Raw genomic sequence first — 27187 nt, 5'->3', positions numbered from 1 at the left:
AAAACACTACTTTACCATCAGTATCCAAAGGGGTAACAGGCATCTAACTAGTACCACAACAGAACCAGAGCCCTGTGGACAGTGGAGGTACAACAGGGTCTCTAACCACTCAATCACTCCATCTACTTCCCTGGTTACATTTCTTCCTGGGTTCTTCTATTTTTTTTAAAGTGTTTGTCTTTGAATTTCTTAGACCTCACTGGGGAGGAAGTTTGCGCAGGCAAATTTTGAGGGGAAGATACACACTTGACCTAGGGATAAAAGCTTGTGGTGGTCTAGGAAAACTGCAAAATATGTTTTATTCCAAGAATTGTAATTTTTAAATAAGCGCACTATTTTTAAAGTCTCTAAAGGGTGATCCTTACCTAGACAGAAATGGCTCTTAAGGTAGAAATCCTGCAGTGGAACCCGTCCTTCCATAACACTTGTAGGCAACTTTTTCCAGGTTCGTCACCAACCTCAGAAACCCAGAAGAATACATACTACAAAATTCACAAAACAAAAAGACTGGCAACAAGCACAGTATTAAAGCAGTAATAATAATGATGATGATGATCCTAATACTATAGAAACAATTCCCAAATGGGGCAGTTATTGCTCTAGAAGACATTGTGATGGAGACAGTCATCACAGACCACTGAGCATCTTGATCAAGACAAAAAGTGCAGGTGGCATAAACTGCTCTTCTGTTTTATACCTGGTGTCAGCATGACGTCTATGGCATGGGGATGAGACCAGTTTGTGTAAGGGGACTTCCAAAGCTCCAGAAGACAGGTTGGATGGCAGAAATACCTGTCTGGATCTGAACCCCAGTTCTTGATAAATATTACTGCAGTAGTGACCCATCCACCATGATCTTTATGATGAAAATCAAAGACACTTGCTCACCTTTCAAATCACTGACCCACAGCAAGAAATATCCTAAGTAGTCAGATCCTAAAGATGTGAAGGGATTTTAGCCTTGCTGTAACTTCAGAGTTAGTAAATTTATACCCTTCAAACAGACAAAAAATACTTCACAAAACACAGGAAATCTGTAAGTGGGGAAATGGATTCTGCTTTCTTTCTCAAAACGTTATTTTTCTGGAGTTAATGGAGTCTTTTATTTCTTTTTTTTTTCCCTTTTTCTCTCTTGTCTTTTCTCAAAAAGTTGGACAACTTTACCTCTGCAGAATCAAACAGCACTTGTTTTATGCTTCAGTATTTGTTGCATAAAATCTATAGACCCGACAAGTAATTGAAATTACAGGTGTGTTTACGTGTCACTCATCTGTTGCCTGTTAACATCAGAGGAGCTTAGAAAGGATTGGGAAGAGAAACTGGATAAGCAATTCACAAAGAAACAATGGGAAGATATATGCATGTCTTCCAAATATGCAACAAAATCTAGAAGATTTAGGATTTTTGCCTTGAAATGTTTGCATAGACATTTTTATACCCCAAGTAGACACCAGAGAATTTTTCCTCAGGCAGACAGCAAATGTTGAAGGTGCGACGGGGAAGAAAATGGCAACCGAGAACATATTTTCTGGGAGTGCAGTGAATTGGTGGACTTTAAGGATTCCCTGTGGGATGTACTGTCAGAGATGGTCTGAACGAGGGAGAGAGAATTTTTCTGAGCTATGATACAAAATCGGAATTGCCTAGGAAAGGAAAGGCCTTGCTGTGTCTAATAATGGTGGCTGCCAAAAAAGCAAGTACTAGAAAATGGAAATCAAAATCTAAACCAACTTTACTAGAAGAAGTGAATATAGTAACAGAGATAAAACAACTGGAATTGAGATATTTAGAAAAGGGTAGGAGCAAACTACATAGAAAAAAAAAAAGAATTGTGGGAACAATACATACAAGGGAGGAATGAGGTTTAAAAATCGGCAGGACTTGAACTATGTAATGTTTGACTGAAAAAGATTGGGTAGATTATAAGTGATGTATGTTTGCAACTGGAAGTGTGTCAGTATGATTTGTGATGCAAAATGCTTGCAACTAGGAATGTGTCGGGTGTGGTTCGTTTTCATTATATATATATATATATATATATATATATATATATATATATATATATATATATATATATATAAACTGCCTGTGTAGTAAGTGATGGCTTAATAATGATGTTTCTTGTTTAAAAAAAAAAGAAGGCAGGAATTGAATAATTTATGTAATGTTGCTTATTTTATATGATGTATAGCAATATATGTAAAGTATAATGTTTGCAGCCAATAAATCAATATTTTTGTCAAGTATTCACCAGGAAACAGGTACACAATGCTGAAGAAGCCAGGAAGGGTGGGGTGGGGAAAGAGCAGCTTTGTTGGCTCACACGCTACAGTATGGAGAGAGGCATTTCTATCCATGATAAACATACATTTCCAGTGATGGGCATGTGCCATAATCATGGTGCAGATTACTGCTACAGTTATGATATGGGTGGGGCATTATTGCTGAAGAAGTAGACGTGTGAGGTGATGTGCGTGATATCACTAACTCCATCTAGTTAGGGCATACCAAAAACCCTGCCTGGTGGGCAGGAAGAGAGTATGTGATGCTGCAGGCTGTCTTGTTACTTCTCCTGACCATCCCACCACTGGTGTGGTCCCAGCCCTGGGGGGGATAGTACTGAGGACTCATAAGGATAAATGAGGAAGCCCGGCAGTTGATGGTCAAATGAAGGTAAGCAAAGTTGGAGGAGAAGAAACAGACACTAAACATAGCATAGATATGTCAAAGACTGAAAAGGACAGTTGTCAAAAGCTCTTTTGTGAGGTTTTCATCAAAGAACAATGGCTATATATATATATATATAGATATATAGATATATAGATATATAGATATAGATAGATAGATAGATAGATAGGAGTATTGCCAGTAAGGTTGAAATGCAATTATTTCTGTTGTACCTACAGGAAATGTACAGAGATCACCTCCTCCTACATGCTAAGTCTGCAAAATTTCAAGAGTATCAGTAAGTATAAATAAAGCTTCATAACCAATGATGAGTGTCCAACTATGCTGCACCATTTAAGTGTTGAATATACAGCTGAAATCACAGTAATCCATCTTCACTGCTGTGTAAATATATACTGCGGAAAGTGACTTGGACGTTTCTATGATAGACATCCAATCAAAGAACACAATTGTTAGTTGATTGCTGTGATTAAAAAAAACAACTGTTAGTTGACTGCTGCTTACTGGCCATCACAATGTAATGAAACTCAGAGAAGCACTCTCAGCACTTGGTGCTGTGCATATCAATCACAGAGTTCCATTTCCCATATGAACGGCATCCATTCAGGTGTAAAGACGCATGGTCCCAGCCACCTCACGTTATAAGAGGAATAGTACGGCATTTTGAGAAGGGTGGACATCTTATTAACATGGCTCATAGAACTGTAGAACTTTATTCCTTATTCAGCAATAGTGGAAAAGGCATTAAAGAGATTATATAAACAATTATTAAGGTGAAGACTAATATAATATTGAGTACTCCACTTCTAAACTATACACAAGGCTTTCCTAGGGGGTGTAGGAATACACTGAATTTGCAGTACAGAGCTGCACGCCCTACAGTTAGTAGGTATTTGAGAAACAGGAAGACAATATTTTAAGGGTACACAGCACAATGGTACTGTGCTCCCTGCTGCACAATAAGCATGCAACATACTATGTGGTTTACAAATACTACACACAGCTGCACTGTGCAGAATATCAGAATACATTAGTTCACCGTTTGGCCACTTTGGTCAAGCCATATACAAGGCAGTGAGTAGTACAATTCAGGTTTCAGAACTGCACTGTGCTCATTACTCATAATTCTGCATTACAGGTAATCTGCATATAATTTACATTTTGTATACTGTGCAGCAAAATTTACATAGGCCTGTCACATTATGGGATCCTACTGTTCTCCACTGAAAGAATGTCAGCAGCACTTCAAAGAATACGTGTGTGTGCATGTTTAATGTCTTATAAATAAAATGCATGTGTAAAACATACCAGTGTAACAAGCCTGCGATCACTAGATGCATTTCCAAGACAGCACACTACCACAGTTCACAGAAAGCTGCTCTACAGAATAGCTGTCTGCTTAAACTGCACTACATCATAGCTACACATGTATACTAGATGACAGTGGCCCCCATAACACGATAACCACAGTGTAATGCAATTTCAGTAGATAGCTATACTATACAGCATATATGTCTCTGAATTATGATAATGTTGCTATTCATACTGTAGCTCATCTGCAAATGTAGTAAGCACAAGGTGTCTTCTTGGTTCACAGCATCATAATGCTTCTACAGTAGTATTGCAATGTTCCCTCTAAACTGGGAGCTAGCCATTTCACTGGCCTTAGGCATTGTGCACTATAACTCTAAATCCTACCCTAACATGTATTATGAGGATATCTGCCATATTATGTCTACTGTAACTTTAGCAGGATGTACTTTCACAAAGAACTTAAATCATTTTGAAATGTTTTCATAATCAAAGATGACGTAAAACACAAGTTAAATGGGATCACTACTACAGTTTTTAACCTAGTCTTCTTCTGAAAGTCATGCCCCAATACATAAAAAATAACAGTTAAGACAATAGTAAATGTACCTGTTTTCATAATGACATGAGTTGTTTCATTTGTGATCTGACTGGAAAAGGAGCACTGCAGTTTTCTTGAAAACTTCTGCACAAGCAACTGAAAATAAAGAAGTTTTGAAAAAGAAACATTACAATTTTGTTCCCTTTATATCCTTTGCTCCTTACTTAAAGTGAGCACTTAACAGCAATTGTCTTGAAATGCCAATTCACTAACAGCACAGTTAAAGATAACATGGTGGCTAGACAATTCTGCAATGTCCGTGTATCAAACACAGCACAACTACACTTTACTGAATCACACCTGTGTTGAATGGGTCACTAATGTTGAGACAATGCCCCTGCACTGAACTGCAATGATCTTGGAGCTGATGACTATTATTCTTGGGGTTTAAGAGATGAAGCTTTTGCAAAAACAGTTATTTGTGACTTAGTAAAAAGATGCGTTACACATTTTGTTTCACTAAGCACAACTTCTGATTGGACAGCATTTTGCAAAACCGTCCAGGAACTAGTTAACTGAAACATTCATGGACATAACATGCTGTATAAAAAAGACAAGGACCTTGCATTTTTTTTGTTGTTACACAAATGAGCTGAAGGTCTGTTCTGCTATTATCAAACACACTGACTGCAGTTACATCAGTACTCTTATGACAGTATGCAAACAAATACTTGATACAAAGCAAATACAAGATCACTTACACAATGTTTTTTTTAATTCGGGAAGCACAACTACTTTGATACTGTGAAAGAAAACACTGACTTCTTGAATTGAAGTTGAACCCAGGACTACCCAAATTAGATGCAGTTGGCACTGCCACTGGTTCAACAAGGGGTCCTTGGACAGACAGATACCTGGTTTCCCCTCAAGAGCAGTTCTCCTTTCAACTAGGAAACAGCCATGATGATGATTTTTAACACGCAAGTACCCACATGCAATACAAACCATTAACTTAGTACTGTATTAACCACAGCACAGGAAAGTAAAAGCACTGACTATTTTTTGGGATTAATCCCAGGACTTTCTGTACTCCAAGAGATTGTCATTGCTACAGAACTAACAAGAGGCACCCTTGAGATCTGTGAGAATAGAAATAAACGATGCATTATTGTCTGATTGAGAAAATTTTAGGGTGTTAAAAGCGTGGCATACTTCACATGCCATGAGGCTATACAAGTAAAAATTGGAGGTCGTGAAGAAATAATTACAGAAGGGGAAAGGATTAAAAATGTTAACAGGTGATAAAATAAAGACAGAACAAAGAATATTGTTTTCTAATACCCGTTAGAATTTTGGACTATGCCCAAGGAAAAATACAAAAAAAGCATACTTAATGATGGAAGAAGAGATTAGATGTCAGCAAAAACAGGAATATAACACTGCATTTAGGAGTATTAACAGGTATTAGGAATGGAGAAACTAGATATTGCAGAAAAGGGAAGTGAATTTTATGAGAAAATGGATAAAAATAAAATACATCATATAAAGATTTTTTTTTTTGCAAAGGAATCAAGAAGTTAAAACACAATAAAGGACAAATGTCATGTATAACAAGCTAAGAGTGGTAAAAGATGTTATGGGTAAGAAAACATTTTAGGGCAGTAGAGCATTTGCAGGTCATGAACATAAAATGAAAAAGTAATGAATGCAACTATTAGGAATTATCAAAAATGGGTGAGAATGCTGTGTGGAAAATAAGAGAGAGTGAAAACCCTTGTGTTTGGGGGTTATGCAGACTATTTAGCTCTGAAAACAGAGGTAATCTGGAGGACATGTGTGAAGTCTGGTATCCCACCTATGACCCAGAAGGTCACAGGACTAGCAAGAAACAGAGTGCAAAGGGATTAGTCCAAATAAAATGACTTCAGCTAGCAGATCTAGGAGACTGACTCTCTGTGATACTCACCCTGTGGGAGGAATAAAGACACCTTGTTGAATTTACAATAGTTTATTCAGTTAAGTTGGTATATATACAAGTGTTCTTGTTCCAATACATTACATTCAACAGGTCAGTTATTTAAAGTCAGTTACAGACAATGGTGGGAGGGTCCATGGGAGATGACCGGAGGAAAATCTGGGACATGGAAAACCAAGGAGTCACTCCCAAAGCTTGGAGGTTAGTCCCTTATCTGAGTATCCCGGAAAAACCCATGAGGGTTTACCAGTTCAGCAGCCTGTGGAACCTCATTCTTAGTTAAAAGATTTTACTTTTATTTTTAACTTCTAACAAACAAAACATGACACCACACTATGAGCACCAACTACAGAACTATATTTAAGAAAACACTTTCGCCTGACCTTCATCAGGCCATCTAATAGAGTGGCGTACACTTTGGACATTAAAAATGCCTGCTTTTACAAGGCTATCACCAATACCTTATTAGTGTGTTTTGTAACGCATGTAAAATGAGAGGCTGCCTCTGCATCAGTGAGCATATAGGTTCAGTGCTAACTTTACCCCCCCCCTCTCACCCCTAAAGAGCCCATCTCTATACCGGAAGAATGCAAAGTTCCTGTCATTATGGCTGCACAGGTAAAAAACACTCTCCAAAGCCAAGAACACAGCATCCATGTGACCAGACAACATCCCAGGCTGCGTTCTACACAAACTGGCACCCCACCTACGTACCATGTTCAATAATAGCCTCACCTCAGGCTTTGTGCCTGCTGAATGGAGCACAGCGACGGTTATCCCACTTCACAAGGGGGGAGTCACCACGGACCCCGGGAACTACCGCCCCATTAGCCTGACGAGCCTGGTCTGCAAGGACATGGAACGTATCATTATGGAACTTATAAACAAAGACATTGGTAATTTCCAAACTCTGGACCCCACCCAGTTCGGGTTTGTAAAAGACAGATCATGTCTCCTAAACCTGATAGACTTCTTTGAAGCAGTCACCAAAGCCGTAGACGGGGGTAAGGCGGTTCACACAGCCTATCTAGATCTTGCTAAGGCTTTCAACACCATCCCCCACTCTGGAATTATAGATAAACTTGGTATAAATCCCTGTGTCACAAGATGGGTTGCCAACTGGCTCACTAACAGAACCCACACTGTGAAAGTAGCAGACTCCAAATCCGACTTCAGACCAGTGACAAGTGGAGCACCACAGGGTTCAGTCCTGGGTCCTCTCCTGTTTGGTATCTACTTCTCTGAAGTACAGGCTAACACAGAAGGTCTTTTGCTAATGAAGTTCGCAGATCAATGCAAACTAGGAGCCATAATCGAAACTCCTAACGATGTGGACATCCTACAAAAGGGCCTCACTGAGACAGATGCCTGGTGTCAAAGCCATAGCCTCAAGCTCAATGCCAAAAAGTGCATTGTCATCCCCTTTGGTAAAAACTCTGTACCCATGAACTACAACATAGGTGGTAGTATACTTAACACCAAAAGTGTGATAAGAGACCTTGGGACACAGGTGGACAGTAGTCGCTCCTTTAATAATCACATCCCCACAATAGTCAGGAAATCCTTCTGTGGCACACCTCATCACAAAAGGTTTCTCACCCAGAAAAAGAGGTCATTGTTCCCTTTTACTCCTCATTCATTAGACCCATTATAGAGTACAACGCCCCTTTTGGTATGTACCTCACAAGACATCTACAACAACTGGAAAGGCCGCAGAAATACCTCACAAAGAGGATTAATGGCCTCAAACAGATGCCCTACGCAGACAGTCTCAAAAAACTCCAGCTTTACTCCGTTGCATAGCATCTACTCAGAGGTGATCTCTGCCTAACATATAAAGCTATGTCAAACCCAGAGCTGTTGGACATGCTCCACTTAAAGAAATCCCAATCCCTCCGAGCTACACACTCTAGGGACCTAAACCTTGCCACCACAATAAACAGAACATGCCGGAGGGATAGATTCCTGTCCCAGAGACTTCCCATACTCTGGAATAAACTACCTATCTATATCAAACAAAGATCCTCATTAGCACTCTTCAAAAAAAATCTTGATGATTGGATGGGGAATAGGAAATTCACCCCGGGGATCACTTCTGTGGCTTTGCTCGACAGTGGCACAGGAAAATCATTTTCTTGGGCGGCAAAAGCCAGGGTGCCTTTTTGGCTGGGCTTGTATAGTCCCCAGGGCCGATAGCCTAGTACCTACCTATGAACCTATGAGACTCATATTCCTTGCAGCCAAGTATGAAAGCTTTATTACAAAACTTTTTCCAGTCTATCACATGTAATAGTAGAGGCTGTGCCCTTTTTACAGGGCTCATTATCTCCTGACATACAATATGAAAGGCTCATATTCTCTTGTACAGCAAACAAGGTTTACAGTGCCTGCTTATAAGTGGCTCATACACATGATTATTGTGAACAGTCCCCATTCTTCTTCCTTTTGATGAAGACAGACCGTTTTATATGCAAGGGAGGTAGTCACTTATATTTACACTAGGTGATTCCAATTTTTGAACAATACATGCATCCAGAGAAATAGCATGCAGTGGAAAACAAGTCACAGCGCTCATTTTTACAGAGCCTCTGGATGTGTACAGGTAGGAGGAAAAAGTAAGCAAAGTTTGAGACCTCAGAACCTTTTGTGTAGGCTTTCTGTGCCCATGGAATAAATATCCCACAAAGTAGAGAACTGCAGAGTTTACAAAAACTTTTAACAAACAAAAGAATCTCAGATGATCTTTGAGCATAAGCAAATTGTGCCTAAGGTGCAAAGAATATAGCAGTGTGGAGTGGTGTCCTGGAACAACAATTACACTTCAGATTACAGAAATTTTGTTAAATGCAGGCCCAGTGGCTACAGTATCTATACCTGGTTACTGTGGGATAGCTGTAGTGACAGGTGGAATGCTCTTGGTCTCAGGAGCATGGTTTTATGGTACTCCAGTTTGGGGTCTTCACTGTCGAGCTTCGGCCTGAGTCTAGGAGTTAATGAGGGCTCTTCTGTTCAGATTTTTCCTCTCTCCAGGTTCCATCTGTAGAAGAGGCCCATTGGATATATGCAAATTACCTGTTAAGGGCATACCAGTGTTTCACTTACATGGTTGTGAGTGCCTGTCACCAAGTCTTCATTGGTACATTTATCAATAAATGAAAAATAAACCACCAAGATGGCAAAATCTCCACAGCCAAACTATTTAATACAGAGCTTGGCTGCCAAGATTTTACTACCTTGATGGTTTATTTTTCATTTCATAGGTACATTCATGCCAATTAAGCCAAACACCACTAGCTGTAGACATGCCAGCTTTCAGCTTTTTTTCTGACCTCATCAGCACATCACAAGTGGAATGCCTTACTGCAATTTAGAAAGACAAAAGAAAATATTTGTCAATGGTGACTGTCCATGGGAAAAGTGAGGAGATGACATGTTAACATGCTTGCGAGGTTCTTCACACTGATGGCAGACAGAACACTACAATACCAAACCAATTTGTACTTGCATATTCTTGTATATGATCAACCAACTTAATGGAATTTAATTTTTTTTTGGTAAACTATGAGAAAAATAAAACAGAACACCAATCTTACTAAGAAGAAAGCTGCTAAGAATATAACAGCTTGCTCCAGCCCAGATTTGGATCCTGAGAAACAGATTTCTTCATTATTTTCACAGCAGATACCTGTGGAATCAAGCTAATTAGAACCCTTCAAGACTCTTTTCTAAATGTAAAATTTTTCAGTACTGTTCTCGTAACAGATATCTTACATGGCTAACACCCAGGAAGACTCTGAACTTCCCAGAAGAGTACAGTTTATTTAGTAGCTGTATCTAAAACCTATTTGATGGAACAAAACTATAGGCAATCAAGCAACATGCTACAGTACAAAAAGATGGCCTCTGACAATGTGGCAGAAGGTATGAATTTTATTTCTTTCCAGTCAAAAGCAGATTAAAATACAACAGTGGCCCAGAATGTTATTGGAAACAAAACAAACAAAAAAACAAGAGTTGAGAGTCCTCCCTGGGCATTTTAATAAAATAGACAGTTTGACTTTAGTGGTCAATTCTGTGAAACAAATAGTGGAAGAACTGAGCAATTTACAAAATAAGATCACACAGCAAACCAATGGGCTTGATATCTGCTCAGAGAAGGTACATTTTCTCGAAAGTAAAGTGTTTGATCGCAAAAAAGAAAATTTGTTAAAAAGAAAATGCTATGTTAAAGGCTGAAATAAATTTATTATGTGAGAAAACAGTGGCCTTCGGGGCAGGCACGAGAATAATCAAGTTATGATTTGTTGGTTGCCCTGAAACTTTGGAAAATAACCAGTTTTGGCTTTAACAACAAAAATAATTGGAACTTTTAACTGAAGTCACAAAATCGTCACTGCAAGCTGTAAAGATGGAAAATGGACAAAGGCATGGCTAACATTCTGCCTTAGCAAGAGAATAAGATACATTTGACATTCACCAGAGACTTTGGACTTTAGCTGTTTAACTGGACTCTTTGTTGGGGGGGGGGGGGGCTCCAAAATAAAGTCATCAATTTGTTGTATGAAATTCTTTAGATTTATAATAAAAGATAATTGGTTAATTAAACATAAATGGATTAAACCACCATATAAAACATGTAACCTTTTACAATTTCCTTTAGAAACAAATAGATCTTACACACCTTCAAGAAATACATTTATGCTGCAATAAACATGATATTCTTAGGAACTGTACAGCCCTCTCACAAGCCTTTATAAATTTTTATGACAACAGAATAGTAGAGGTAGCAACTCTGCTTAAACATCCTGAAATCAAAGTTACTGACAGATTTCTGGGCGATAATGGAAGAATACTTTTATTAAAACTGGAATACAAAAACTACAAATGTATTTTTGTCTCCATATTTGTTCCATTTAAGAAGTACTCAGAATTTTTGCCAGATTTCAAAGGTTTAAATGTTAAATCTTAAAAAAAATATTATTCTTGTAGGTATTTTTAATGTTAATTTCAATGAAGCAAAGGTTAAATACAAAAGTAATGAAGCTAAATAGCATGATTTCCTAACTAATTTTGAGTTGAGATTTTTGGGTCTTAAGAAATCTGTCACAGTCAATATTTATTTATTTAGACATTTGTTAACAGGGAGTGTCTATCTGAGCAAAAGCCCTTTTTCAGTGGAGTCCCGGGGAAAAAGCTTTACAGTACAAGTAAGCAAGAACATTTATAAAATAGACGATAAATACAGTGAAAATTTCACAATAAAACAGTTAAGCAAATGTAGAGAACACTCCACAGCACAATATAGTAAGAGGCATTATAACAGTGAAGAAAAACATAGCAAAGAAATGTACAAAAAAAATCTGAATGAATTTACACAACACACCGGGTTATCTTCAGAGGTTAATTGTACAATACAGAGTAGTTAAGCGAGTTCTGGTAGTCGGGATATGAGGAATAGAGAGGATAATGATAGAGAAAGGGGTGGGCTCATGTGGGATGATTACAGAGGCAAATCCATCAGCTATAAAGGTACCTTTTTAGAGTTTTCTTGAACTCGTGAATGTAGGAAATGTTTCTAAGGTTCATGGGGAGCTTGTTTCCATGCAAGGGCAGGGAAACAGCTGTACAGATTCTGTCCAATAAATGTTTTAGGTTTGTGAATTTGTAAGAGACATTAGTCAGACCTTCTGAGGGATCGAGGGGGCTTATAGAGGGAAACAAGTGAGGAAATACTAGGGCAAGAGGAGGGCTTATTCAAATTACTATGGATAATGAGAAGTACAAGTGTGGGTTAGGAAACTCTAGCCAGCTGAGTGTCTGGAGAGCGTGAGAGTGGTGTGATCTTGAGGGCAGATTGGCTGCAAATCTAGCAACTTTTTTGTAGGTGTTTCATGTTTGGAAAGTAGTGAAGACTAATTGGTTAAAATTTGAGAGTTGTAAAAGAGGTTGAGGAGAAGGTACATTTGGGCCAGTGAGATCCTGGAGTTGGGTGTGAGGAACCTTTTGTTTCTATAAAGTAAACCAAGCTTTTGGTGGATTTTCTTGATGCAGTTAAGTACATGAAGGTCAAATTTTAGTTGATCGTCCACTATTACTCGAAGCAGTTTAGTGTGTGATTCATCTATGATCTTAGTGTTGAGGGAAGAGAAGTTGAATGAGGATTTAAGATGGTAGAGGGATTTTGGGAGGAAGAGAAGTAGTTTTATCTTTTTAAGGTTTAGTACGAGTTGGTTATTAGTATGTTTCAGTGAGGCTGAAAGATGTTTGTGTCAGGGTTAGTAGGTTAGTGGGACTGTCAGTGATAGAAATGATGGTGGAGTCATCTGCATACTGTATTAGGGAAGATTGAGGGACAGGATATGTGAAGTTGGTTAGTAAAAATGTTAAAAAGGAGGGGACCTAAAACAGAGCCTTAAGGGACGCCCATTTTGATGGGGAGAAAGAACAGAGAGCCATTTTACAGATTGCAGTCTGTCTGTGAGGTAGCTACTGAACCAGGAGACAGTTGCTAAGGAGAGGTTGAGTTGAGAGAGTTTGGAGAGGAGGACGGGGTGAGAGACAGTGTCACAGGCTTTGGAGAGATCTAAAAATATGTAGGGCAGTAGTTTATCTTTGTCTCTATCTTAAAAACAGAAAATTACCTAGATTGGACTATTTCTTTCAGATTCTGTTTTACATCATGGAAAAGACATGATAATTAAACCACTGTTTATTTTAGATTACTCTCTGAAAATATTAGATTTAAATATGAACTACTATTTATTGCCCTTAAAATTGTTACTTATAATTGTAAGGTATTGGAAATATAAAAAGAGGAAATGTAGTACGTTACAGCGTTTTGGACATTTAACAAAAATGAAACAGCACCCTTTCCCAAACAATGGGCAGTATTCAAAACATACATTTTTGGAATCTTAATTCAACTGTCAAAGAGGCTAAAAATACAAGTGAAAAAAACAGAACACTCTTATAACACAACAGCTGGTGGAACCTCTTCTGAATATATTAAAAAAAAAAAAAGTTAACTGTAGACTGGAGCTTCTAAAAGAAATTCGGAATTATCAATACAGCATGTTGCAATTATGAGGCAGAAGTTAAGGAGATTTTTTTTTAGATGTTATTAGATTAAGATAGGCCATCTTTATTTATTCATATATCAAAACCCCAAATGGGAACACCTCGAACTTCATCACAATTTTAGAGTTATTTCAATCCTTTTCTGCTGGCATTTTCAAGGGAAGCTCAAATGTGTCATCTACATCAACTGATTTTTTTTTTCAGTATGGTAATCCTGTTAGTATGGATTTGGACTCATGTGTGATAACAGAAGCCCAAATTTTGGGGGAGATAACTTCTGCACTTCTTAAGAAAGCAAAAGGCTAAGGCGGGTTATCTTTTGAATTCTATAAACAATGTCAGCTTTTAATTCCCTATACATCCTGCTTCTATCAATACGCCTGCTCAGTAGATTCTTTTTTTTCCTGTAGCAAAATTAATTGTTATATTAAAACTAGAAAAAGATAAATAGTAGATCAACAGCAATGCTAAATGGTGAGTATTAAATTTTAGCAAAAATAAACAAATATCTTTTAACCTATCTTCCCTTAATTAATCTCGTTCTGTTTGGTTTTCTTCCTGGATGATATATGAATACAGGCAATCAAATACTTAAAGCTATTCAAATAATAATTACATCAAATAAATTAAAAGCTTGAAGAAGACAAGAAGTGGGGTTCTGCACAGTTGGTTATAAAGCACAACAAAAAGGTTTATTTTCAGAAAAAAGTCCATTTCCCATTCCACTGATGATCTTCTTTCGGCTGCTCCCGTTAGAGGTCGCCACAGCAGATCAACTGTTTCCATTTCCTCCTGTCCTCTGCATCTTGCTCTGTCACACCAACCACCTGCATATCCCCTCTCACCACATCCATAAACCTTATCTTAGGCCTTCCTCTTTTCCTGTTACCTGGCAGCTTCATCCTTAGCATCTTTTTCCCAATATACTCTGCATCCCTCCCTCAGCACATGTCCAAACCAACGTAGTCTTGCCTCTCTGGCTTTGTCTCCAAACCTTCCAACATGGGCTGACCCTCTAATATACTTGTTCCTAATCCTGTCCATCCTCATCACACCCAGTGCAAATCTTAACATCTTCAACTCTGCCACGTCAAGCTCGGACTCCTTCCTTTTTGTCAATGCCACTGTCTCCAACCCGTAAAACATAGCTGGGTCTCACTACCCTCTTGTAGACCTTCCCTTTCACTCTTACTTGTACTCGTCTGTCACAAATTACTCCTGGCACTCTTCTCCACCGACTCCATCCTGTCTGTACTCTCTTCTTCACCTCTCTTCCACACTCACCATTACTGTGAACTGTTGATCCCAAGTACTTAAACTCATTCACCTTAGCCACCTCTACTCCCTGCATCCTCACCATTCCTCTATCCTTCCTCTCATTCACACACATATATTCTGTCTTAGTCCTGCTGACCTTCATTCCTCTTCTCTCTAGAGCACATCTCCACCTGTTCCCTACTCTCACTACAGATCACAATGTCATCTGCAAACATCATAGTCCACGGGGACTCCTGTCTGATCTCGTCTGTCAACCTGTCCATCACCATTACAAATAAGAAAGGGCTCACAGCTGATCCTTGATGTAATCCCACCTCTACCTTAAACGCATCCGTCACTCCCACCGCAGACCTCACCTCTGTCACACTACCCTCCTACACATCTTGTACCACTCTTACATACTTCTCTGACACTCCCGATTTCCTCATACAATATCACAACTCCTCTCTAGGCACCCTGTCATATGCTTTCTCTAAATCCACAAAGACACAATGCAACTCCTTCTGACCCTCTCTGTACTTCTCAATCAACACTCTCAGAGCAAACATCGCATCTGTAGTGCTCTTTCCTGGCATGAAACCATGCTGCTGATCATTAATCATCACCTCCCTTCTTAACCTAGCTTCCACTACTCTTTCCCATAACTTCATGCTGTGACTGATCAGTTTAATCCCTCTGTAGTTACTACAGCTCTGCACATCACCCTTATTCTTAAAAATCGGTACCAAAACACTGTCTCCATTCTTCAGGCATCCTCTAACTTTCCAAGATTTCATTAAATAATCTAGTTAAAAACTCCAATGCCATTTCACCTAAACACCTCCATGCTTCCACAAGTATGTCATCTGGACCAACAGCCTTTCCGTTCTTCATCCTCTTCATAGCTATCCTTACTTCCTCCTTGCTAATCCACTGCACTTCATGATTCACTATCCGCACATCATCCAACCTTCTCTCCCTCTCATTCTCTTCAATCATCAACCCCTCAAAGTACTCTTCATCTGCTCAACACACTCTCCTCGCTTGTGAGTACGTTTCCCTCATTATCCTTTATCACCCTTACCTGCTGCACATCCTTACTAGCTCGGTCCCTCTGTCTAGCCAATCGGTACAGGACCTTTTCTCCCTCCTTAGTGTCCAACCTTTTATACAACTCTTCATACACCTTATCCTTAGCCTTCGCCACCTCTCTCTTTGCCATGCACCTCATCTCCTTATACTCATCTACTTTCTTCATCTCTTTGACAATCCCACTTCTTCTTCGCCAATCTCTTTCTCTGTATACTCTCCTGTACATCTTCATTCCACCACCAGGTCCCTTGTCCTCCTTCCTCTTTCCAGATGTCACACCAAGCACCCTTCTAGCCATCTCTCTTACTAGCTCTGCTGTAGTTACCCAGCTATTCGGTAACTCTTCACTGCCACCCAGTGCTCGTCTTAACTCTTCCCTGAATATCACCTCACAATTATCCTTTTTCAATTTCCACCATTTGATCCTTGGTGCTGCTCTCACACTCATCCTCCTCTTCTTGATCACCAATGTCATCCTACAAACCACCATCCTATGCTGCCTAACTACACTTTCCCCTGCCACCACTTTAGTCTCCAATCTCCTTCAGATTTGCCCTTCTACATAAGATATAATCCACCTGTACGCACCTTCCTCCACTCTTGTATGTCACCCTATGCTCCTCCCTCTTGTTAAAATACATATTCATCACAGCCATGTCCATCCTTTCCGCAAAATCCACTACCATCTGACCTTCTGCATTCCTTTGCTTAACACCATACCTACCCATCACTTCCTCGTCCCCTCTGTTCCCTGCACCAACATGCACAATGAAATCTGCACCAATCACCAGTCTCTCACCCTTGGGTACAGTCATCACCACTTCATCCAACTCACTCCAAAATTTTTCTTTCTCATCCATCGCACACCCAACTTGTGGAGCATATGCACTAACAACATTCATCATTACACCATCAATTTCCAGCTTCATAAACATTACTCTATCCGACACTCTTTTCACCTCCAAAACACTTTTAGCATACTCTTCCTTCAGAATAATGCCTACGCCATTTCTCCTCCCATCCACACTATGATAAAACAATTTGAAACCACCTCTGATACATCTAGCCTTGCTCTCCTTCCATCTGGTCTCTTGCACACACAATATATCAACCGTGCCTCGGTTCATCATATCAGCTAGCTTCCCTCCCTATACCAGTCATACTGCCTACATTCAAATTTCCGATCCTCACTATCACAGTCGTAGCCCTTACCTGCCTTTGGGCATGCCTTTTGCCTCTTCTCCTCTTTCGGCTAACAGTAGCCCAATTTCCGCCAGCACCCTGTTGGCCAACAGTACTGGTGGCGGTCGTTAACCCATTCCACTGATAAATTTGGTAAAAGCATTATTTCTGAAACTAAATATCAAATAATATTAAATAATATAACTTTGCCACCTAGCATTCAGGGAACAGAAGTGAGACAGGGTTGCCCACTCTTCCCATCGCTTTTTATATTAGCAGTAGACTAAATTTTACACTTTACAGAAGCAGACTTGCAAATTATACCCAAAGAGACAGTGCAAACCAATTATAATTTTATAGCAAATAGAGACAATAAAATTCTTACACTAGCAGAACTTAAATTGTCAATAAATTGATCTTTTTTATAATTTTCAGTTATAATTACTGGATATATTGTTAACCCCAATAAATCAAAGGCTTTTTGGACCCAGATATTTACACAAAAATTATACTGGATGCTTAAAATGTTGCTAAGTTTAAAAGATATTAGGATGGTATTATTCAAATAACAAAAAGTATATTTCACAAGATCAGAGAGTGCATACTTATGTGCAAATTAAATTAATCTCTAAAATTATTTAACTAAGAGTATGTCTTTTACTGGTAGAATACATTTTCTGAAACTAAAAATTTACTCTTTAAGGTCCTTTTATATTAACATTATGATCCTACCAGAGTCATAATGGTATGACAAAAAAGAGTATGGAGAAAATGTATTTGAAGAGGATGATCCCCCAGAATTCCCTGGAAAGTTCTTCAGGCCCTGGGCAATAAAGGTGGATGCAAATGAGATTACCCATTAATATCTACATTGTTAGAATTTTGGTTAAACATTTACAGATAGCTAAAGATAAAATTTTTTATGTTCTTTATTCAAGAATTTGACAGTTTTAAACCCTTTTCACTTACAGAAAGTTAAAAGTTCAAAATTCAAAGGAGTTTATTGTTTTCATACAAAAAAATGTTAAAGCAACTACTGCATCTCTTTCCAGACAGTCTTCTTCCATGGCAAGAAGTACACATTCTAGCTTGAAGCCCCCCTTCCAACTGTAGTAATGCATGCTAACCCTGACATGCTTCTTACCTTAAAAAGCCCTTTCCATAAACACTTCTACTACACAAAACAGTTCGGATAATCATCACACATACACACACACACACACACACACTATTCCCTTAATGTAACCGTAAACACTCGTTTGCACATGCACTACATCTGTCCCCTTACCTTAACCCTAAAACACACTCCCACAACGTACCTTTGTCGATTAGAAAGTCGTCGTAAAAAAAAAAAAAAAAAAAAAGGTGTCTTGCTCAATATGTAAAACAGTTCAGTTATGTTGCACAAATCTCAGCCAAATGCACTGCAGACATATAAGCATACACACATACAGATGCATGTTATATGCAATACAACAGAAATGCACTTTTATGATTTCACTGCAATTTACTTAAGTGCAAATATGAAGTGCAGTTTATTTGCAGTGCAAGTATATCAACTCAGGCTTGCTTCTGACATGCTATTCACATCTCTCAAGCAAATTCAGTGAACTCCTCTCAAAAAACATCAAGTCAATGGTATTGTAGCTCAAAAACGGTAGTATTAACCTCTTCAACTAAGATACCAAATAAATACAAAGGTAAACTCTGGTTACACCCATCACAACTAAATACATGACTTCTTGTACTCCTCAGGTAAATCTATGGCTTTGTCTATTTATGTTCTCCAAGAGTTTCCACTCATTTGGCAAATCCTTCTCCAAAACAGGTCAAGATCTCTACCTCTCTGTTTCTGGCTCTTCTTTTATACAAGACAGGAACACTGTTTCCTCCATTTATGGCAATGGATTCTTTTTCACAATTCTCCAACAATAACGCTCCACACACCTGACCTTAGTTGCTAGGGGGAACTATACTGCAATACGTGGGGAAAGTGTGTATGTAAGATGTGTGCATGGGTATAAAAATGGATCTAGGTCAGAAGATTCCCATTCATAAAGTCGAATTTCATATGGTCAAGCCCATAAGACTGACTTTTTGAAAAGTCGAATAAAACAAAAATTTGTTTTTACAGGGAGCAAGTCCCCCCTGTAAATTATGTGCGTCAACTATAAGATCACACTACAGTGGAGAAAAAAGTAAATTCCCCAGATCGAAAGTCTTGACCATATGAAGTCTGCCTTTCTGAACAACTGATCTTCTAAATGGAACCCATATATATATATATATATATATATATATATATATATATATATATATATTCATTCATGCGGACAGCAGTAAATATTTACATACCGGATCGGTCAAGGCCCGGGTTAACGACGACTGCCACCAGTACTGTTAGCCAAAGGTGCTGGCGGAAATTGGGCTACTGTTGGCCGAAGGAGGAGAAGAGGGGGAAGGTATGGCCGAAGGCAGGAAGAGAGGAGAAAGGCTAGGACTGTGGTAATGAGGGTCGGAACTTTGAATGTTGGCAGTATGACTGGTATAGGGAGACAGCTAGCCGATATGACGGACAGAAGGAAGGTTGGTATATTGTGTCTGCAAGAGACCAGATGGAAGTGGAGTAAGGCTAGGTGTATTGGAGGTGGGTTCAAATTGTTTTATCATGGTGTGGATGGGAGGAGAAATGGCGTAGGAGTTATCCTGAAGGAACAGTATGCTAAGATTTTTTGGAGGTGAAGAGTGTCGTGTAGAGTGATGTTTATGAAGCTGGAAATTGATGGTGTAATGATGAATGTTGTTAGTGCATATGCTCCACAAGTTGGGTGTATGATGGATGAGAAAGAAAAATTTTGGAGTGAGTTGGATTTTGTGAAAAGGATGGACATGGCTGTGGTGAATACATATTTTAACAAGAGGGAGGAGCATATGGTGACATACAAGAGTGGAGGAAGATGCACACAGGTGGATTATATCTTATGTAGGAGGGCCAGTTTGAAGGAGATTGCAGACTGTAAAGTGGTGACCAGGGAAAATGTAGTTAGGAAGCATAGGATGGTGGTTTGTAGGATGACTATGATCAAGAAGAGGAGGAGGAGTGTATGAGCAGCACCAAGGATCAAATGGTGGAAATTGAAAAAGGGTAATTGTGAGGTGGAGTTCAGGGAAGAGTTAATACAGACACTGGGTGGCAGTGAAGAGTTACCAAATAGCTGGGTAACTACAGCAGAGCTAGTAAGGGAGATGGCTAGAAAGGTGCTTGGTATGACATCTGGACAGAGGAAGGACGACAAGGAGACATGGTGTTGGAATGAGGAAGTACAGGAGAGTATACAGATAAAGAGGTTGGCAAAGAAGAAGTGGGATTGTCAGAGAGATGAAGAAAGTAGACAGAAGTATAAGGAGATGAGGTACATGGCAAAGAGAGAGGTGGCGAAGGCTAAGGATAAGGCATATGAAGAGTTGTAGGAAAGGTTGGACACTAAGGAGGGAGAAAAGGACCTGTACCAATTGGCTAGACAGAGGGACCAATCTAGGAAAGATGTGCAGCAGGTAAAGGTGATAAAGGATAATGAGGGAAAAATACAAGCGAGGAGAGTGTGTTGAGCAGATGGAAAGAGTACTTTGAGGAGTTGATGAATGAAGACAATGACAGGGAGAGAAGGTTGATGTGGAGATGGTGAATTAAGAAGTGCAATGGATTAGCAAGGAGGAAGTAAGGGTAGCTATGAAGAGGATGAAGAATGGAAAGGCTGTTGGTCCAGATGACATACCTGTGGAAGCATGGAGGTGTTTAGGTGAAATGGCAGTGGAGTTTCTAACTAGATTGTTTAATGAAATCTTGGAAAGTGAAAGGATGCCTGAGGAATGGGGAAAAAATGTTTTGGTACCGATTTTTAAGAATAAGGGTGATGTGCAGAGCTGTAGTAACTACGGCGGGATTAAACTGATCAGTCACAGCATGAAGTTATGGGAAAGAGTAGTGGAAGCTAGGTTAAAGAAGGGACATGATGATTAGTGATCAGCAGTATGGTTTCATGCCGGGAAAGAGCACTACAGATGTGATGTTTGCTCTGAGAGTGTTGATGGAGAAGTACAGAGAAGGTCAGAAGGAGTTGCATTGTGTTTTTGTAGACTTAGAGAAAGCATATGACAGGGTGCCTAGAAAGGAGATGTGGTATTGTATGAGGAAGTCGGGAGTGTCAGAAGTGGTACAGGATATGTACGAGGGTAGTGTGACAGCAGTGAGGTCTGCGGTGTGAGTGACCGATGCGTTTAAGGTGGAGGCAGGATTACATCAAGGATCAGCTCTGAGCCTTTTCTTATTTGCAGTGGTGATGGACAGGTTGACAGACGAGATCAGACAGGAGTCTCCGTGGACTATGATGTTTGCAGATGACATTGTGATCTGTAGTGAGAGTAGGGAACAGGTGGAGGAGACCCTGGAGAGATGGAGATATGCTCTAGAGAGAAGAGGAATGAAGGTCAGTAGGACTAAGACAGAATATATGTGTGTGAATGAGAGGGGGGAAAGGGGGAACAGTGAGGATGCAAGGAGTAGAGGTGGCAAAGGTGGATGAGTTTAAATACTTGGGATCAATAGTTCAGAGTAATGGTGAGTGTGGAAAAGAGATGAAGAGAGTACAGGCAGGATGGACGGGGTGGAGAAGAGTGTCAGGAGTGATTTGTGACAGACGAGTACCAATAAGAGTGAAAGGGAAGGTCTACAAGAGGGTAATATGACCAGCTACGTTATATGGGTTGGAGACAGTGGCATTGACAAAAAGGCAGGAGTTAGAGCTGGATGTGGCTGAGTTAAAGATGTTAAGATTTGCACTGGGTGTGACGAGGGTGGACAGGATTAGGAATAAGTATATTAGAGGGTCAGCCAGGTTTGGAGGCAAAGCCAGAGAGGCAAGATTATGTTGGTATGGACATGTGCTGAGGAGGGATGCTGAGTATATTGGGAAAAAGATGCTAAGGATGAAGCTACCAGGTAACAGGAAAAGAGGAAGGCCTAAGATAAGGTTTATGGATGTGGTGAGAGAGGACATGCAGGTGGTTGGTGTGACAGAGCAAGATGCAGAGGACATGAAGAAATGGAAACATATGATCCACTGTGGCGACCCCTAACGGGAACAGCCGAAAGAAAAAGATGATGATGATGATATATATATATATATATATATATATATATATATATATATATATATATATATATATATATATGTATATACACACACACACACACACACACACACTCTTCCCCTTTGAAATCTCAAAATACTGAAATATTAAATTTCAGTATCTCAAGATGAAAATAACGAAAGTGCATTTATTCAAAACTGCATTTTAATGAATCTTAGTTTACCGAATCCACAGTAGTTGTGGTGCGGAATGTTCTTTATGGTTTGCGGTCTCTCTATGCTGCAGTGTGGACTGGGATTTAGACATGGCGGCTGATGTGTGGTTATGTGTGGAGATTTGGGTAGGTTTTTACTGTTTGAGTAGAAATTTATTTTTTAATTTTTGGGAAGTTTTAGGAGTAGATTGGGCTTGGTAGGTGAGAGCGTGTGTGTTTTAGTGGTGATGGGTTTTGTTGGTGTGTGTCTGTTATGTTGGCTTGTTATTGTGTAGGAAGGTCATGTTTGTGTTTTTGTTCAGGTGGTGGAGAGTATATTAAAAAACGGAATGTCGCATGCTGAAAATTCGGTATTACGAACTTTCAGTACAGTGATTTTTTTTTTTTTTTTTAATTTTCACTGTAGTGCGTTTTTGATATTTTTAGCTCAAGATACTAAAATTCAAAATTTAAGTATTTCAAGATTTAAATAGTTTTACTTTTCCTTATGAGTGATCATTTTAGCTTTGCTGTAAAATAGAGCATTTGATGTTAAATGAGACACTTTTATATATATACATACGTATATATATATATATATATCTATATCTATCTATATATATATATATATATATATATATATATAAAACTGTCTCATTTAACATCAAATGCTGTTTTAAAGCAAAGCTAAAATGATCACTCATAAGCAAAAGTAAAACTATTCTTTTTGCAGGGAGCAAGTCCCCTACACCTCCCTGCAAGGTGATCTCGTACAAAAGGCTGCAAGAAAAAATCCATACAAAAGAATGTTCTCTCTTATGTACACTTCATAAAAGTTTTCACTCATATGAACATTCTTTTGTATGAATTGCATATATACATGCATACACATACATAAATATGCATACGTGTGTGTGTGTGCATGTGCGACTTCCATGAAAATGATGGAAAAAGTTACATGTAGTCTCCACTATGTTCTCTGCAGCCACAGTTCAGATTGTACCTGGGGGAAACTGGTGTACTGGAATTCTGTTTAATACATACACTATATGAACATGCAGCCTCTCTATGTAAACTGTGCCACTGATACAGGACAGTTATAGTTACATTAGAACTCATTATGCAGATAGCCTAAGACGAGTAATGTACAGGTTTCCCTTCTGTTAACTGCTTTTATGTTTGCAATGTTCTATTACACTTAAAACCCATGTATGATTAGTTACAGTATATGCTATTCATGTGTCACAATTATTCTGTGGGACTGAAGTCTGTATGTAATCTCCAAGTGACTGGTTCAATAAAAATCCACTTTTACATTCCTGATTTTCTGTTCTGGAATGTAAATATTAAACCATGGTCTTTTATCAATTTATTGTTAGTTTCCCCAGGGAGGGAGAACAGGGGGCACTGGGAGTGGAACAAAAAGTTGTCTTGCAAGGTTCAATCTCCTAAATATCTGTACCCTGTATCCAACCTGGAGACATGGACCCTGTGACAATTGCTCACTAGTAGAAGGAGCATAATCTTCCAGGGTTAAGTTGGATATACGTGGCAGGCATACCTCTCAACCTGCACACAAAGAGTTACAAAGTCTCTTGAAAAGTAGGTACATCAAGCCAAACATTGTAATACTGAGTTGCACACCACTCTCCCTATTTCCAGTATAAATGTGAGGTAACACTCAGTAACAAGTTGAAAAAAATGAAGACTGATAAATTATGCAAAAATATACCACATCATGAGAGACGATACAACATCTTTATATTTAAATGAATGGTTTTATAAAGATGTACCTCAACATGTGGGTCGTCCTCCTTTAAATTACTGTTGCTACAGGTATGTTGGTTATATACTCTGGTTTCCTATGTACTAAATAGCTTCAAAATTGTGTACAATGGGGAGGAGGATTCAGAAAATTATGTGAAAGGGAAAATTAAGCCTGATAACAGGGGCATACCTCCAAAAATAGGTGCAGCATGTAAAGGGGCAAATCAAGCCTGAAAATAGGTATGTACCTCCAAAACAGGTACATTTGAGAGTTTTGATGGCAGGTAATATGTTTTTATTAAGAATTACGTCTACACATACTGTTGACTTCTGTGTTTCATTACTTATTAAACATAGTATGCCCAATAAAACATGGCTATTCTGTTACTGATGCAACATAGTTTTGTACTGCATATATTTTTTTCCTAACAGTTGTAATTTAAATGTACTATGAACTACAGCATTCTTATTCAATGACTACACAATGTGCAAAACACTGCTATTCTGATGCTTGCTTTGCCATGCAACACCAGTAATGAGTTGTACATTTTTTCAAAGTGATTGTTTACTGTAAGAACAAAAATCTGCACTTTGAACAAAAGGTATTATTTAGTCCTTGGTCAACAGCTGTCATATTCAAGATTCAAAATAATGGTTCTTTCCTATTTTGTAAGATTCAGAACAATTCCAAGTTGCAGTTCAAGACAACAAAGAAATAAAGTGGCTGAAATACTGTCTGCAGTGATGGATTCGAAGGCCTGCATTGAAGACAAAACTAATACAAAGTGGCCTGTGAGATTACTGAGGCAGCGTGCAGTACAGATGGCCACAAAGCCATCAGTGGAAGCTGAAAAACAGAAAGCAAGAAAGGTGGACAAGTGCAAACACCAGTCCACTGCTGGTTCTACTAAACCTGCTATCAAACACAGTGATGTTGGTACAATAGGAGCAGATGCAGAGTACACAATCTGGGGAGGGTGTATAACTGAAAAGCTGAAGCCAGATGGACTGATGACAGATATAATTTGCTCAAGAGCTGATGATGACCTAAGTAGTCTGGTACCAGGGAAGGGAAGCTGATATCAAGCAGCCAACACAGGTGTAGGCTAACTCTAGTAGCCTAGGACAAGACCACCAGCATCTGGTAGTCTAGTGGTGTAGCTGATGCTGGCAGGGCTGACGGCTGTTTAAAGAAATAAGGAGCATGGCTCTAAATCACTGATGCATGGAATGAGTATAAATGCTGCCGCGATAACCTGCAACAAGAAACCAGACAGCTGGAAAGGAAACAATCTTAGCACACATTAGTCATAATTTATGGAAATGGACAGTATCAAAACTGTACTCCTGCGGGGTGGGGGAGGTTTAGGTCACAGAAACGTCCCCACTTGAATGGCAAACTCAAATCCCTGAAGAAATGCCAGCAATGACATACAGGGCACGGCGGATGAGGCCCAGCTAGGAAAATACACCAGGCATAAGATGTGCAGCAAAAATCACCATGCCCAGGACACTGCTTTACAGTTCTCAAAAAATAAAAAAAGAAATTCGGTTTTCATAAGATGAAATGTAGGAACTATGCCCATGATTTTTAAATGTCATTTCAGGTCACTATTGTGATTTCATTTTAGTTTTCTAGTGCATCTATATACAAGTAAAACTTAATGGTTCTAGGTAAACAGGAGTCAGGAAAGCAAGCTGACAGTATTATAAGTGGTAAATATGAAAAGAAATACAGGTTGCAGTTGCTCTGGCCTAAAAATGCCAGAGCACTGATTCACTACAACTAGTGCTCTGGCCCAAAATTGCCAAATTCTGTGAAAATCCCATGATTTGCCACTATGCTGATATTGCAACCTTATGATTTATTCCAGGTATTTTGGAAAAAATGGAAAATTCATGTCTCTGAACAAGACGTACTATGATATAATAAGGCCGGTCTCCAACACCAGTAAGAACAGAAGAAGCATTTCCCTGTCCAGCAGCAGCCTGGCAACTAATCCTACCAACAGCTAGCCTGAGACAAGACCTATGGAGGAAGAGAGACAGCTGCAGGATGGAGCTTTGGTCCTCTATCACTTGCTTGGCCTCAGTCTGTGCCTCTTTGTGCTCTTTTCTGGCTTTTCTCTGGCTTTGTCATTTTCAGGCTGCAATGAACCTGAAGTGGAAGAGGAGACCAAGATCAAGGAAAGCTTTAACTTTTCTAATATCTGTACCATTAGCTAGGATTGAATCATTTTTCTTCATCAAAGTTTGATGTTGTCACTCAAGCCTCTACAGACAGAGACATTTCTGATACAATGAGGTACACCTAAGCAAATGAAGAGGCAAAGTCCTTGTCTGGGATCAAGACTCATTCCTTATAGGTGGCACATTAATGTTAAGAGGAGCTAGACAAAAAGGACAGCTTGGGCAAATAAATTTAAACACTTTGGAAAACAGTTAAAATAGCTGTTTGATAAGTCTGATGATAATCTCTCATGAGATCTATCCACTACATACACTGGGGGAAAAATGAAGGGAGCAATTGGGAGCCAACTAAAGAAAGGGTAAGAGATGACTTCCTGGATAAATTTAAGGCCTGGAAAAAAAGTTTGACTTGCCCTGCAGTTCCAAAACCAGGGGCATCGTGACATCACAGTTTTGCAGCTCTAGAAACTTAACACATAAAAGGCAGCTATGGAAAAAAAAGAACACACACTCATTGGTCTTTTAGTGGAACTCCTTGGTAAATGTGTGCACATCTTCTGTTACCCTGACTTAAATAACCAGCATTGTAACAGGTCTTAATCCCAAAAGTTGCTAACATGGGCTACATATAATTACAAATTTTCTTAAAATTATAACTTCACAAAGGAAGACTGCTGCAAGACTGAAACACAAGCCGTTATAATAGGCATTGCTCTCAAAAATTGATAACTTGAGCTGCACATAATTACAAGTTTCCTTAAAA

The 27187-nt window shown here is 39.1% G+C and overlaps 1 protein-coding gene across 1 annotated transcript in view; it reads right to left on the bottom strand.

The window, feature by feature from the left end:
• Window positions 1-27187, bottom strand: part of LOC122787760 (breast cancer type 1 susceptibility protein homolog) — a gene marked incomplete in the record, with an annotated part of 959769 nt that overhangs the window by 437304 nt on the left and 495278 nt on the right. Inside the window, 1 exon segment of the mRNA XM_044054657.1 lies at window positions 4609-4696. Coding sequence (XP_043910592.1) covers window positions 4609-4696 — 88 coding nt within the window.

The sequence above is a fragment of the Protopterus annectens genome, chromosome 13.part0, assembly GCF_019279795.1.
Source record: "Protopterus annectens isolate FY-2018-M chromosome 13.part0, PAN1.0, whole genome shotgun sequence".
In the NCBI taxonomy this organism is placed as follows: Eukaryota; Metazoa; Chordata; order Ceratodontiformes; family Protopteridae; genus Protopterus; species Protopterus annectens.
This window is presented reverse-complemented; position numbering and strand designations above follow the sequence as displayed.